Raw genomic sequence first — 16,715 nt, 5'->3', positions numbered from 1 at the left:
AACAAAAAATATCAGGATAATTCAGTAGATAAGTAGGGGCAACTTTATATGGGTAATCAGAAAGGCTGGCTTTAGGTAGTAACTTGGAACTGAAGGACAGGGAGCCAGTCTTACAGTAATCTGGGAAGGTACTCCAGATTGAGGAGGCAGCAATGCAAAAGCTCTGAGGCATCCAGAGAGAAGGCTAGTGTGACTGGAACATAATGGGGGAGGTAGAGAAAGGTAAAGTCAGGCAGCAAAGTCAGAGGCGTTGCCAGGGGCCAGGTCATATAGGATCTTAGAGGTCAAGGGTAAATGGATTGTAGGGACAAGAATAAAAACAGGAACACCATTAAAAGGACTGCAGTAAACCTGGTGAGAAATGAACCATGACGTAGGCTAGGGGGCAGATGGCAAGAAACTGGACTGATTCATGTATAATGTGACAGTAGGAGCTATAGAACTTGCTGATAGATTTGATGGAAGGAATGAGAGAAATCAAAGATGACTTAACTTGGAGCTTGAACTGTTAAGTGGATGGCAGTACCTTTGAGAAGTTGATGAGGTGTAGAGAGGTCAGGAATGTTACTTTAATGGAAAACCCTCCAAATGGAAGCATGAAACCAAGGTTATGAAGTTTCTTCTCACTGTATTTATTAAAATATTTTTATGTTATCAGCTAGATATTATTTTGATGATTAGAATATAGAGTGGTTTTTGCCACATTTATATCAATTGGAGATCTTTTAACTGCTTTGTAATTCAAGCAGTCTGTTCTTTTGATTACTTAATCAGAAATACTTCTTAAACAAGTGTGATGTAATTTGATACGCAACTATAACATAATGTTATTACCAAGATTTTTCTTGAAGCAGATTTCATAGTTTAGTATTTTTCTTAAACTTACCAATATGATCATTTTAAAATATAAAGCAAAAACATAAGAAGTGAAGTAGATAACTATTTTATAGATTTTATTCATATGTGGAATATTAAATTAATTGATGAAATTAAATAAATAAACGAATAGATCAAAACCAATCACATATATACAGAGACCAGAGTAGTGATTACCAGAAGGAAGGGAGTAAGGGGAGAGTGAAATGGGCAAAGGGAGTCAAACTGTATCATAATGGATGGAAACTAAGCTTTTGATGTGAGCATGCTATAGTGTATGGAGATGTAGAAATACAACATTGTGTACATGAAACTTGTAGAATGTTACAAGCCAATGATAACCTCAATTAACAAAAAGTGAACTGAACTATCATTTAGTCCAACATTTATATCCTGTGTAAATGGTGTTATAAATTGGAGATCTGGCCCTGAAAGTTTATTTTTCTATTACATACCAAAGTTCATTGTCAAACTATATGAAAAGCACAAATGTCTGATCTTATAAACATTAGATGATAATCCAAATGATTAAAGTTTTAAGTTCTTTGTGGGAGGTTTCCCACATGAAACTGAGGCTCTTTCAAAATATAAATACTGTAAGTTTTATGGATGTGATATCTTATTTCTGAAATCTTAATATTTATTAATAAAAATGAGATAGCTCTTCCTGGGCACTGACTGTGGAGGTAGCCATCTCCTACTTGGCATTATGGCCACTCTCATAAAGCCCAAGATTGTCAAAAAGAGGACCTGAGGACCAAGAAGTTCATCTGGCACCGGTCAGGCCACTATGTCAAAATTAAATGTAACTGGAGAAAACCAGCATTGACAGTGGGATGCCAGAAGACTCAAGGGCCAGATAATGTTGGGAGCAACAGGAAAACAAAGCACATGCTACCCAGTGGCTTCCGAAAGTTCCTGGTCCATAACATTGAGGAGCTTGAGGTGCCGCTAGTATGCAACAAATCTTACTGTACACCAAATCTTATTATACAAACAAATCTGTCTCCTCCAAGAAGTGCAGAGCAGTTGTGGAGAGAACAGCCCAGCTGGCCACCCGAGTCACCAATCCCTGTGCCAGGCTGTGCAGTGAAGACGAGTACACAACACATGTGCATGTTGTGTCAATAAAACTGTAAAACTCAGACATGAAAAGAGCAAGATAGATCTGTATAAGCTACTTGCAAACACCTCTAAAGATAAATGATTCAGTGAAAATGGAAAGTAGGAAACGACATATAATAGTAGGATCCGTTTTTATGAGACTATATATAAAGAAATATATATTCTAATTTTTTTTCCTGCAAAGAAATGCTAATTATCTTTAAATTTAGTTGATTTGAGCAAAAGGGACTGGCATCAGGAAGAAAAGATTTCACTTTCCGTGTTATATCTTTGTCTTTATGTCTTTGCACTAGCAATGTTATTTGAAATTAAAAAAAGAAAAAAAATTCCCCTAGAAAACAGAGGTATGCTTATCCTGCAGACTGATTCTGCTCATTTTTGCTATCTTCAAACTTCTTTTTAGCTGAATTGCTACTTATTATGTATTTATATGTATGTGTGTATGCATGTGTGTGGGTGTGAGTGTGTGTGTAAACAGCTTAAGTCAAAAACATTTGGAAACATGACAAAATCAGATGAGTTAATTTTTCTGTTCTGCTCAATTTAACCAAACTTTAACCAGACTTTTTTTTTTTTTTAACATTTCATCTGTTTTTCACAGATGTTTGACACCGTGAAGCGATTAAGAGAAAAATCTTGTTTAATTGTAGCAACTACATCAGGATCAGATTCTATTAAGAATGATGAGGTAATAACATTATAATGACAGAGATATTCATCTCTGTCTTTGAACTTCACTGGCATGAGGGACTGCTTCTGTTCGTTACAAGGAACCTATTTATTGTAAAGTATATAGGAAAAGCAGAGGAAATTGCTTTTCAATGGAGCTCTGTTGAAAAATACCATATTTTATTAATTTTTGAAGTATTTTAATATCAGAAGTTGGAATGTCTTACAATCCATGCCTTCTTATTATTTAATCAGCAGCATTCATAGTGGAACACAGGATTATGGTGCATCTTAGGTTCAATAAAATGCAATAATATTTAGGTTATTAATTTTTCCGTAGTATAATGAATCAGGTTTTGAGGATTCCAGTCTTAAAATTGTTGAAATATTTTTACTTGTGGTTATTATCTATCTTTTCTAAAAGAAAAACACTGGTCTTAAGTTAAAATAAGTAAAAAGACACCAATATATCTCAGTAATGTTGTTAACATTCTCATTGTTAGCAGTGGGTCTAGGAGTAACTGTTAGACATCACCAAGTTGATTTTAAATTGATTAAATGTCAGTCGTTAAATGGTTGACAGGTGATTCAGAATTACTATTTAACTTTGTTTTTTAATATACCTGCATTGAATATGAAAGGCAGTTTGTTAGATATTTAAGGTACTTGACCTTTTAAGTTAAATTTTTTTTTAATGAGTTAAATTATTGATGTAAACAAAAGAGCAGTTAGTTGTATGATGTGATGAAGCCTGTATGTTGATTTTGAGACATCAGATTGAATCTAAGTTTACTATAGGAAATTTTTCCTAAGTGAACAGTATATGTAGATTTTAACAATGGATTTTACCTAATTTTTGTGGTCTCTTAATACTCAGATTACTCATGATAAAGAAAAAGCAGAACGAAAAAGAAAAGCTGAAGCTGCTAGGCTGCATCGCCAGAAGATCATGGCTCAGATGTCTGCCTTACAGAAAAACTTCATTGAAACTCACAAACTCATGTATGACAGTACGTCAGAAATGTCTGGGAAAGAAGACTCCATTATGGAAGAAGAGAGGTAAAATAAAGCAAAACCAGAAATTAGCAGTTCAGTGTTTCTTGGAGGAAAAATTACATATTCACTTTTAAATAATGTCTTTTCAAAATATATTTTAAAGTAAGCACAGTTACACTACTTTTAAGCTAGCAAAGGCACAGTGAAACCTATTAGTGGATGTAATTTTATGTTGATACACAGTTAAAGTATGCAGTAAAGTTTGTCAGGAACCTTTACACACAAAAAGATATGAAGATGGAAACAGCAAAGATCAGCTCCTGTTCTCTTGTATGTGAGGGCTTTTTTAGGTGCATTTTTTAGTTCATATATTCCACCTTATTTTTATATGAGTTCCAATAAAAATGACTGCTGTTACTATAGAATGGGAAAAAACAAAAACAGCTCTTCACCATGTTAGTTTTTCTTTTTTTCTAAAACAGAAGACAGTACTTAGACTTATAGTCATGGAGAACACACTGGAATATGTGTACATGTGTGCGTGCTCAGTTGCGTCTGACTCTTTACAACCCCATGGACTGTAGCCTACCAGGCTCCTCTGTCCATGGGATTCTCCAGGCAAGAATACTGGACTGGGTTGCCATTTCCTCCTCTAGGGGATCTTCCCGACCAAGGAATGGAACCCGTGTCTCTTGTATCTTCTGCATGGACAGGCGGATTCTTTACCACTGCACCACCTGGAAAGCACATTGGAATGAGAATCAGTAAACCTCGTTTTCCGACTATATGACAATGGTGTGCTCTTAGGGAAATGAGTTAACTTTCTGAGAGCAGTGCACTGTGGGCTGTTATTTAGATACAGTAAGTAAAGGGAGGAGCCAAATAATGGTACTTTGAAAGCATTCCAATTTAAAACATTGAAAATACCTTCTATGCTTATTTTTAAAAACAAGCTTTCAATGCTCTTTAAAATGATGTGAGTTTTGGATACTTTTAGGAAATTGTGCTTTTACAATAACAGTAGGAACATTATGCTATACATAATACATCTGTTATCCTGAAGCTGAGCACCCTGGCAAAGAATCACAAAGATTATTGACTCAATATTGTAAAGATTAAAATACATATATATGATGGTAAACTATCCTGGGATGACAACAGTAGTAAAACTAAAAACTAATACAAAATTTAAAGCAAGTAAAAGTCCCAGCCCCCTCAATATTACATATTAACAATATATTATTTGTAAAGTAATGAACAAGAGACTATTGTATATTTATTTAAATGAGAGGTTTAAGCAGAAATGTACTCAGAATTAATTAGTGGCCCTAATGCTTTCAGAATATTTTTATTGCCTGATTGATTGTACCCATAATATATGTATTGTCATTGAGAACAATTCACAGTAACACAGTAAGTTCCCTTTAACCATCCTCTACATTCCTGGTCCGTCACCTATAGCCATTGTTATAAATAACTGTTGTTCTAGGTGTCTTTCTACACATTAGTAAACGTGTATGTGAGTAGTAATGAATCTTGTTTTGTGTGTTTTAGTGGCTTTTTAAAATTTTATCATACTTTGTCTGCAGCTTGCTTTTTCACTCTGTCTTTTAAATCTTTTCATGTCAATACTGATAGATCTGGAGTGTAGATTCTGCATCATTCTTCACAACTGCTGCATAGTATTACATATTATAGATATCCAGTATTTATCAGATTTTGGACACAAGGTGTTTTTCCCCTTATTTCCCAATTTTCCCATATTACAATGTGTCAGAACATTTTTATTTGTCCCCTTTTGCAATTCTACAAGTTCTTCTCTAGGGTGGAATCTATTAAATGAAAGGACTGGGTTATAAGTATTTAAAATTTTAGTAGATACTACCATGCTATGCTATGCTATGCTATGCTAAGTCACTTCAGTCGTGTCCGATTCTGTGCGACACCATAGACGGCAGCCCACCAGGCTCCCCCGTCCCTGGGATTCTCCAGGCAAGAACACTGGAGTGGGTTGCCATTTCCTTCTCCAATGCATATTGCCCTCCAAAGTAGTTTGACCAGTTGTCTACTCCCAGCAGTGTATAAAGAGTTCCTATTTCTTTCATTCTCACCAATACATAAAATTATCAGCACTTGAAAATATTTGATATAATCAAGATTATAAATTTGTGCTGTTCTGAAATTCCCTGATTAGTTAGTACTAGGTTGAGCATCTTTTCTTATGATTATTCACTAGCCTGTTACATTTTGTCTTCCAGGTATCCTTTGCCCATCTATTTTGGGTACTTTACTTTTGTCTTACTGATTTCTAGAAGTCCTTTAAAATTACAGATATTAAAGTTTGTTCCATGTTTCCCATATTTTTCCCTGTTTAAATTAATAATGAAATTTTAGCTATAGCAAATTTTCAGTGTTAATAAAGAGAGATTTGTCAGTTTTTTAGAGTTTTAACTGTTTATATCTTGTTTAAGCAGGCTTTTCCTATCCCAGGATAACAAATATATTTTCTTGAGTACTGAATGAAATCCTGCACTCCTTTCTGCCCTCCCTCAGAGATACTCTGGTTATCTTATAAGAATTTTCACTGTGCTGTTACATACAAATATATGTAGCCATGGAATGTGTCATTCAGCCTTTTGTTTTATTTGCATAAGTGGCATTATGTACATACCATTCTTCAGTTTCCCATTTTCATTTAATATTATGTCTTGGAAATCTGTATATGTATGTTCTCACATATAAAACAAGCTCAGTGGCATTTGGGCAGCAGTTCTTTTTCATGATAAATTGCAGGACATTTAGCATCTCTGGCCCTTCATCCATTAAAGTCCAGTAGTGTCCCCTAGGCCTTCAGTAACCAAAAGGTTAACTTTACCCACATGTTGCTGGATGCCTCCTAGAAGGTAGGACCACACCTAGCTGAGACCCACTTTTTAAAACTGCATAGTATTCTGTATTACGTAATTTCACTTACATTGATAATGACCATTCCATTTATTTCCAGTTTGTTCGATGACACATAATATTTCAGGGAGCTTCTTGTGCAGATAGATAGGCATTATTATGCAGCATGGCCTGTGAAATCAGATCATATAGGTTAAATCCTAGCCCAGTCACTTCCTAGATGAATCATTAAGTAAGTCTCATGCCATCTCTAGGCTTCAGTTTCTTCATCTGAAAAACAGAGATAATAATAGTACCTACCTTATAGAATTGTTGGAAGGATTCAGTGAAGTAGCATAACTTTTAAAGTATTTGAAACAGTGCCTTATATTGTAATTTGTGCTTTGTAAATATTTGCTCTTATTTTATTATTATTATTGTACACACTGAGTGTATCTTATGAGTTGCTAAATCATTAAGATGTATGTTTTTAATTTTAATAGCTACCAAAGTAGAATAGAAACTTAAATGCCTAATAAGTGGGAAAGGATAAAACTTATGGCACATAGAGTGAGGGTGCTGTACAGCCATTTAAAAATAATGTTTCTGAAGCAATTTTTATGATATGAAAAAATAACTAAGATAGAAGTAAATAAAACAGGACACAGACTCTATATATAATGTAATCTTAATTATGTAAAAAATGTTGTAACTGGAAAGCAGACTGGGAGGAAATACACAGTGGTTATTTCTAGGTTGTGAGAGTATAATGCTTTTTGTTTTCTTCTTTATACTTCTCTAGACTTTCCAAAATTTCTTAATAAGCATGCATTACTTTTATAATATCAGTAAGTTAAGTATAATTGTAATATACATTCTACTGTGTGATCTGAATTTTTTTTTTTTTTTTTTTTACTTTGCAACACAGAATGTATTTTCTAGTAAGCAAATTAACTGATTAAAGTCAGAAAAACTGGGGGGAGGGGCAGATTTTAAGCTAATATTTCTAAGTATAATTTTTATTTTATTATTTTTGTTCTTAAAGTTCTTGCCCTACAGTTACTTAAAATCTACCAGAATCTAAAGACAGGTGACCAAAACATATGTCCTCATTTCTGGTCGTTTCTCTTGGTAGCATCCCAGCAGTCAGTGACTACTCTAGAATTGCTTTGGGTCCTAAACGGGGTCCATCAATTACTGAAAAGGAGGTGCTGACGTGCATCCTCTGCCAAGAAGAACAAGAGGTGAAAATAGAAAATAATGCCATGGTATTATCAGCCTGTGTCCAGAAATCCACCGCCTTAACCCAGCACAGGGGAAAACCCATAGAACTCTCAGGGGGTATGTATTGTTTAATAAATGTCTTTTTGAGCGTTTCTTTTCTTTCCTGTATAATTAGAAAAATTACTATCTGAAAGAAGTTTGGGAGTGAGGTTGTATTTAGCCTTATTTGGTCCAATCACAATTTACCCATTTGTAAAATTCTTAAGTTTTTACATACCAAGTTGGCTCCTTGTCTGTTTTTTAAATTTTTGGTTAGCACAGGGCCACATTGCTCATTCTATCTAATCCTTCCATCTCCATTTCATTTTGCTGAACCATTTGAAAGTAGGAATTCATGGCATTTCATCCCTAAATGTTTCCACGTGCATTTTCGAAAACTAATCTATCCAGTATTCTTTTGTCTACCATACTGGGTGTAACATTTAAGAAAGTTAATAATTCAGGAATATCTTTTAATATAAAATCCATATTCATATTTCCCCCAACTGTCCTCAGAAAGTCTTTTTTTAGCTAGACTTTTTTTTTCATTTAGGATTCAGAATGTTTCATATGTTGCTTTTGTTACGTCTGTTTTAATCTAGAATAGTCACTTGCTTTTCCTTTTTTTTCGTGATAATAAGTTTTTTGAAGAATGTAAACTAGTTAGTTGTCCTGTACAGTGTTTTACATTGAGGATTTGTCTGATTGTTGTCATGTGACTAGGTTCTTGTTAAACATTTTCTTGGCTGGAGTACTAATTAGGTAATGTGCTGTATTAAATAATTCTTACATTACATTAGGAGTTATCTGCTTTATTTTTTAAATACCTTTGAAATAATAAAAATGATAGAAAAGGCTAATTTTTTTTTTTTTAATTAAAAGGATCTTTTGTTATTTCGAAGCCGTTGGAAAATACAAGGAAGCAATCATTTTACTGTATTACCATATTTATACCACAGTTGTGAAAAAAGGCTAACATTATGAATACTCACTGTGTGCCACTGATTTATACTCACTAATTAAGTGCTTTATGTGTATTCACTCACTTATTCCTCACAACAGCACTGTGATCTAGGTATCAATATTTGCTCCGTTTACCGATGAAGAAATTGTGCTTGAATCATAGAATATCACTTCAACAACCAAGATAATGCAACTTGAAACCTAATGAAACCAAAATAAGGCAACTTGAAACTTAATGTTAAGATAAAAATGTACATTATGAATAGTAGTTGTCATTAATCCACACTAATCATACCTGAAGTCTAGCTTTATGTTTTCCTCTTTTTACTTAACTATTATGAATATATATCCTGCTACCCTGATATTCTTGAACATTCTTAAGAAAGTTTATGATTAGAATGTTAGAAGTGATAACCTCTTTTTTGTTTGGTTTCTTTTTATCATTGTGGAACAGATGAATATATACCTTATATTTTGTCTTTTTGTATCAGAAACCATGGACCCACTTTTCATGGATGCAGACTTGGCATATGGAACTTACACAGGGAGCTGTGGTCACGTAATGCATGCAGTGTGCTGGCAGAAGTAAGTTGTCCTTCTGACATTTTCTTGAAAGAAGCTAGGAATATTGAAGTTCTCTAAAGGCCACAAAAAGGCATGTTTTCTCATGTCTTCTTTTCTTCTTATTTGAATAATTGAAGCAGTTTTAATTATTAATTTTGTTTGCATGATACTTATTATAGTATCACCCTTTGAAATTGGTGTGTAAAATTATCAACTTAAATTTTTCACTGTACTATCTTTCCCAAAGGAATTAGTCTTTCTTGATCAGTATTTGTATAAAAAGTAGTTATCTTTATAAAAATCTGATTCCCCTCAAAACATACAGTGAAAAATACCTCTGAGATAGAATAGGACATGAAATTCTAGTTATATGTCTGGAAGAGATAAAAATGCAGAAATATTTTTCTTGGGAAATATTTTATATCAGGTTTACCTTTTTGGCATCAGATTAAAATACATAATTTTCCTATGATTGCACTTACTACTTCGCTTGGTCATTGGAAACAGAGGGACATAGTGTCTGTATTGTATATCTCCATGCTGTTGAGGCAGGAGACAGGTTTATCAATATAATTCAGTAAAACTATTTTAAATTTGTTTCTGCCCTGATGTGTCCTCCAGTTTACCCCCAAAAGAATAGGCATGCTATTTCTTCTGTAATTTGTGTATTTTTGCATGTAGATTCTAAAGATGTATATTGGGGCAAAAATTCCAGATTTTTTTCACTTGGATTAGAGCAAAGATACATGTGTAGTTTTAAATGGACCTGTGTCTTGGAATTTTGCAGGTATTTTGAAGCTGTACAGCTGAGCTCTCAGCAGCGCATACATGTTGATCTTTTCGACTTGGAGAGTGGAGAGTATCTTTGCCCTCTATGCAAGTCTCTGTGCAATACTGTGATCCCCATTATTCCTTTGCAACATCAAAAGATAAGCAGGTATATTTAAATTAATGTTTTGGTTAATTTTCTTTTAAGTTGTCGTTAATGTTTTTCATTGTGACTGTTTTGATTAGATTATGAGTTTTTTTTTCTTTTTTCTCTCAAATTAAAGTAACATACTAATTGATATTATTACTTGGATTCAACTTTAAAAATATGATAAAAGCCCTAATTTTTTATTTCTAAAAGAACTGGAATGTTTATTTACTTGTGTACATGTTTTGCATCTTTCTTCTAATAACCATAAAAGCAATAGAACTTTGCTCTCTATCTTAGCGCTCACAGAAGGAAAAAAGTTGCAAAGAATATCTATTCCTTTCTTAGAGTACTTTGCCAGCATTAGAGTTGCTATTTGGAGTTTGGTTACTCTTCAGATCTTTGTATTATTATTTTTATTCTATTTTCTAAAGACCCAAATGCTGTAGTTGTAGAGATATGGACAAAATGTTAACTATAAATGTAAATGAAAACAATATGTTCATCTATGAATAGTTTTTTGGTGTTCAGAATAAGTTTTTAAACTTTTATATTCTGACCATCTGTGAATGGAATTTAACAGCAAATAACTACTAGTTTTTTATGACAGCTAGAACACTTAATTGTTTATTTCAATATTCTCACGATTCTACGTGATGATAACAGTACTATTAATATTTATTCTTGTTGCTATTAGTTTTTTTTAACTCAATGAATTTGTAGTAGTGACAGATATTAGTTTTTCTCAAGAAAATTATTTTATTGATAAAACACTTAACGTGAAAGGAGTTAAAGGTGGTAGGCTTGGCAGTTAGGGCCAGTAAGTAGTTCAGTTCAGTTCAGTTCAGTCGCTCAGTCATATCCGACTCTTTGCGATCCCATGAATCGCAGCACGCCAGACCTCCCTGTCCATCACCAACTCCCGGAGTTCACTCAGACTCACATCCATCGAGTCAGTGATGCCATCCAGCCATCTCATCCTCTGTCATCCCCTTCTCCTCCTGCCCCCAGTCCCTCCCAGCATCAGAGTCTTTTCCAGTGAGTCAACTCTTCGCATGAGGTGGCCAAAGTACTGGAGTTTCAGCTTTAGCATCATTCCTTCCAAAGAAATCCCAGGGCTGCTCTCCTTCAGAATGAACTCGTTGTATCTCCTTGCAGTCCAAGGGACTCTCAAGAGTCTTCTCCAACACCACAGTTCAAAAGCATCAATTCTTCAGTGCTCAGCTTTCTTCACAGTCCAACTCTCACATCCATACATAACCACTGGAAAAACCATAGCCTTGACTAGACAGACCTTTGTTGGCAAAGTAATGTCTCTGCTTTTGAATATGCTATCTAGGTTGGTCATAACTTTTTTTCCAAGGAGTAAGCGTCTTTTAATTTCATGGCTGTAATCACCATCTGCAGTGATTTTGGAGCCCCCAAAAATAAAGTCTGACACTGTTTGCACTGTTTCCTCATCTATTTCCCATGAAGTGATGGGACAGATGCCATGATCTTCATTTTCTGAATGTTGAGCTTTAAGCCAACTTTTTCACTCTCCTCTTTCACCTTCATCAAGAGGCTTTTTAGTTCCTCTTCACTTTCTGCCATAAGGGTGGTGTCATCTGCATATCTGAGGTTATTGATATTTCTCCCGGCAATCTTGATTCCAGCTTGTGCTTCTTCCAGCCCAGTGTTTCTCATGATGTACTCTGCATATAAGTTAAATAAGCAGGGTGACAATATACAGCCTTGACAGTAGTTGCTCTGTCTCTACTATTCCATGTCATTGGAAAACATAATTTTGAATTGTCTTCTACTTAGTATACTAGGACATAGAATGTCATCTTTTATGAAGAAGGTGTCATCAGAAAGATTTTTCTTTTATTTGTTGACTACCATGTTGTAGCATTCTATGCTATATGTTTTTTTTTATTCTTAATATAGTCTAATGAAGTAGGTACTGTTATTCCCATTTAAAGATGAGGAATTGGAGACTGTGAGTGGTTTTCACTTGTCCCAAGACAGACCAAGGATTTGAACCTAGACCTGACTCTAAAGCCTCACCTAACTATACACAGGTTGGCTAGTGGTAAAGAACTCACTTGTCAATGCAGGAGACCTGGGTCCGATCCCTGGGTCAGAAAGATCTCCTGGAGAAGGAAATGGCAACCCACTCCAGTATTCTTGTGTGGGAAGTCCCATGAACAAAGAGTCTGGTGGGCTACAATCCATGGGGTCACAAAGAGTTGGACATGACTTAGTGACTAAACAGCAGCAATAACCGCAACCATAAACAAAAATAAATCATAATAAAATAAAGTAACAACTTCTTGTTACCCTCTGCAAGCCTATTTTACACAGTGGTTTCCCAAGAATTATTAACATGTAAATTATTCTCTAAAGAATATTCAGCACTTTCTTTCCTTGATATCTTTAAGAATAGGATGTCTCAGGGCTGCTGCTGCTAAGTCGCTTCAGTCGTGTCCGACTCTGTGCAACCCCATAGACGGCAGCCCACCAGGCTCCCCCGTCCCTGGGATTCTCCAGGCAAGAACACTGGAGTGGGCAGTCCTTTCTAACAATTTTAATCTGTAGTAACAGTTTTGTTACTTAGGATCTGAAAAACATAATTATACGTAACATTTTTATTAGGTATTTAAACTTACCTGTATAGTAGGAATATATTTGCCTCTTTTGTTAGAAAGTCATTGTGAGTATAACCTGAATCCCATGGACAGAGGAGCCTGGAAGGCTATAGTCCATGGGATCGCAAGAGTCAGACATGACTTAGCAACTAAACCACCACCAAGATACTAAAGTTAAGGGCATATAAAAAACTTTATCAAAGCTAATAATAAGCTAGCATTTTTAAAGAAAATTGATTATAACAAATCAGAGTATACTTTCATTTCTGAAAACTGAAAAAATTCTTAGGTCAGATTTGTACCCAGAGATAAGAATTTTGGCACAGTTCATTGTATATTTTAACTTCACTTAAAACTATCCTTTAAGTAAACAAATTTCTCCTTTTACTTCTTTTTAATAACACCGTTTCTGGTCTGCCTTTGTTGTTAGTTTGGATCAAGCTCCTGTGCAATGGAATTTGTATTACAGAGAAGAGAAACCAACGATAAACATATAAATATGGAATATTGAGTACTGAGAAATAGTGTGAAAGACTAAATTAGAATCATAAAGAGCCAGAGGACAGACCAGTGCATGAGGTTCTTTATAGACCGAGTCAGCAGGGAGCTCCTCTCTGAGATAGTAACATTTGTTCTATGTCACCAGTTCTATTCTCTGAGAGAGACACCAGTTCTGTTCTCTGAAAGAAGAGAATTCTAAGCACAGGCAACACTGAGAGCAAAGACCCTGAAGTAGGAACATATCAGCATGATGGAGACATAGCAAGAAGGCAGCAAGTTCAAGGCACAGTAAGAAGGCAGTATGCTTGGGATGGAGCAAGCAAGGAACCAGATCCTAAAAGGTCTTATGAGCCAAGATTGGAAATTAGAACTGTGTTTTATGTGTAATGGAAAACCATTGGAATGTTTTGGATAGGGAAATGATACGATACGATTTACATTTTTAAAATCTTCCTGGCTGTTGTTTGATGAATACATAGATAATAAAGAAACACCATCGTGGAAGCAGGAAGAACAGTCTACTGAAGCAGTCCAGGTGAGGAATAACGTAACTTGAATTAGGGTAATCATGAAGGAGATAGAAAGAAGTGACCAATTTGGGGTATATTTAGCAAGTAAAACCTAAGACTAGCTGATAGATTAGAATGTGGGGTTTGAGGGACTCATATATATCAGTGATGACACCTAGTTTTTGACTTGAGCAGCTGAAAGGGTGATTTCACTTACTGACATTTATCTATTGCTTCCAGGAAATGGGAGTGAGGGTGTTATCTTATTCTTTGTACTTTAAAATTTCTCCTCCCTCCCAAAACTGCATTTTTAGACATGTGTGTTTCTATGACCTAGGAAGCTAATCTGGAGGAGTTTGACTTTTTCATACAATTATTTATCCACAGAAAGACCCTACAAATTGAGCTTTTCAGTTTGACCTGTGCCAATGGCTTTAATAACTTTCAAATATCAATTTTCAGCGAGAATACAGAACCTCTTGCTCAACTTTTGACCCTGGAACGATGGATACAGACTGTTCTGGCCAGAATAACAGGTTATAATATGAAACATGCTAAAGGTTTGCTTAAAATTATTTTATATTTAGCTGCGTGAGATTTAAGTGTCAGAATCTTTATTTTTTAAAGTACTTTTTGCTCTAAAATATGGTTTTCAAATACAGATTCATTAAATATTAGAAAATAGAGATTTCCTTAGGCCAAGGGGAGGAAGTACAAATCTGAGGAATGTTTAGTATAAGCAGTGAGTTTCCTGGGGGTTTTTGTCCCTCCTTTATTCCCCAGTTTTGACCCCAGCATAGCCTGAGACACAGAACTATGCGGTGGACATGAACAGTAAAAAACCCAGAAGAGATGCCATCTTTCTAGCCAGAGAACTTGAGAAAAAGCTCCTCAGAAGCTGGAGAGTGTAAAGGGAATTCCTGTTGCACGTGTTTTTGTTTTGTTTTTTTCTGTTTTGGCTCTTTCCCAAGGCCATCTCCAATCATGGAACTGCACTGCCGTGGTGGCCACATAGACATCTAAATTCCCAAGAGAAAATCAGTCTTACTGGCCAAAAGAACTGGGAGAAATGGGACCACTGTGTTCCAAAAACTGCAGGGTGAATCCTCTTTTCTTTTTTTAATTCCAAGTTAGGTGTTTTTGTTTTGTTTTATTTTTTATTTTTTTTTATTTTAATTTATTTTTTTGGTCATACTACTAAGCATGTGGGATCCTAGTTTCTTGACCAGAGATCAAACCTGTGCCCCCTGCATTGGAAGTGTGGAGTCTTAGCCATTTCTTTCCCTCACAGCTTCATCCCAAGATTAACTCCAGTCATGTGAATCTGCATGACAGCACAGGGGACTATAAAGCTGAAAGAAATTGATCATTTTGACTAGAGGAAAGGGGAAACAAGGGCCCCTTGCAGCTAGAGAGAATAGGGGTAAATCCCAGAGAGGAGAGTGCTATGAAAAGGAATCTCCTACTTTTGAGACCAACACAGGTCCAGAGCTCACCTCCAGCCTACACAGGTGCAGAACAGGCCCAAAGAAGGGTAAAAACAGCTTTGAGACTGAAACTACATTAAACCACCACTCAAGTCCCAGTCTAAGTTCTGAGTAGTACATGTACTAGCAGACTCAAACAGTTTAACAAAGGCTCTGAAAACTAACATTGGAACCACTCACAGAGTGAAACAAAACTTATGGAACCTAATTGGGTTGGTTGCCTACTAGAACAACAACAAAAAAGGTACATTTTTCCAGAGAATTTTAATGCAGGCCTTTTTTTAAATGGATATTCAAAACATCCAAGACCCTGATGCTGGGAAAGATTGAAGGCAGAAGAAGAAGAGGACAGCAGAGGATGAGGTGGTTGGATGGCATCACCAACTTGATGGACATGAGTTTGAGCAGGCTCCTGGTGCTGATGATGGACAGGGAAGCCTGGCATGCTACATTCCGTGGGGTCGCAAAGAGTTGGACATAACTGAGTTACTGAAATGAACTGAACTAAATCCAGAATTACTCAAGGTACAGAGAACCAGGAGGATCTGACCAACTCTCAAGGAAGAAACAATCAATCAAGTTCCAATCCTGAGATGTTTAAATGTTGAACTTTTCAGACAAAAAGTTTAAAGCAGGTTTATAATCATGAAACATGAATTAAAGATGAACACTCATGGAAGTGAATGGAAAGACAGAAGTTCTCAGCAGAGGGGAAAATATATATATGTAGAAAAAGGACCAAATGGAGATAACAGAATTGAAAGAATACTATATGAAAAAAAAAAATTTAACTGAATGGGCTCAGTAGTAGAATGGAGATGGTGAGATAAGAGTCAGTGAATTTGAAATTAGATAAGGGAAATTATGCAATGAAGAATTGACAGCAAAGTGATGGAGAAAAACATATAGCGTTAGGGACATATGGAATCTTCTTTTGTTCCCTTTAACCCAACGTTTTGTGTCATTGAAGTCCTGAAAAGAAAAATGATGGTACTGAAAAAATATTTGAAGAAATTACAACTGGGAACTTTACAAATTGGTAGAAAGACTTAGATTTATAAATTTAAGCTCAGTGAACCTCCAACAGATAAACTTAAAAGCATACCTAGATAGGTCATACCCAAACTTCTGGAAACCAAAGATGAAGAATCTCAAGAACCACCAGAAGAAAACTAACTCATTGCACTTATGGGAATGACAGTCTTAATTTTGATGAGGTTTAGTATTCACCCAAGGTCTTAGTAATAGTCACTAGCAAAGCTAGGATTCAGACCCAGGCAGCTTGGCTCCAGATCCTGTGCTCTTATTCACTAAAGTACTATGCATTCACTAA

General features: G+C 35.4%; 1 protein-coding gene and 1 pseudogene across 5 annotated transcripts in view; both read left to right on the top strand.

The window, feature by feature from the left end:
* Nucleotides 1–16,715, top strand: part of UBR1 (ubiquitin protein ligase E3 component n-recognin 1) — a 152,697-nt gene that overhangs the window by 82,098 nt on the left and 53,884 nt on the right. For all 5 annotated transcript variants that reach the window (XM_055537521.1, XM_055537523.1, XM_055537524.1 and 2 more), the window contains 6 exons: nt 2,603–2,689; nt 3,548–3,729; nt 7,685–7,890; nt 9,267–9,360; nt 10,127–10,276; nt 14,358–14,455. In XM_055537521.1, the coding sequence (XP_055393496.1) occupies nt 2,603–2,689; nt 3,548–3,729; nt 7,685–7,890; nt 9,267–9,360; nt 10,127–10,276; nt 14,358–14,455 (817 nt within the window). The remainder of the gene's footprint in view (nt 1–2,602; nt 2,690–3,547; nt 3,730–7,684; nt 7,891–9,266; nt 9,361–10,126; nt 10,277–14,357; nt 14,456–16,715) is intronic.
* LOC129620715 (60S ribosomal protein L32-like) lies at nt 1,586–2,510 on the top strand (annotated as a pseudogene).

This window comes from Bubalus kerabau, chromosome 10 (genome assembly GCF_029407905.1).
Source record: "Bubalus kerabau isolate K-KA32 ecotype Philippines breed swamp buffalo chromosome 10, PCC_UOA_SB_1v2, whole genome shotgun sequence".
Classification (NCBI taxonomy): Eukaryota; Metazoa; Chordata; class Mammalia; order Artiodactyla; family Bovidae; genus Bubalus; species Bubalus kerabau.
This window is presented reverse-complemented; position numbering and strand designations above follow the sequence as displayed.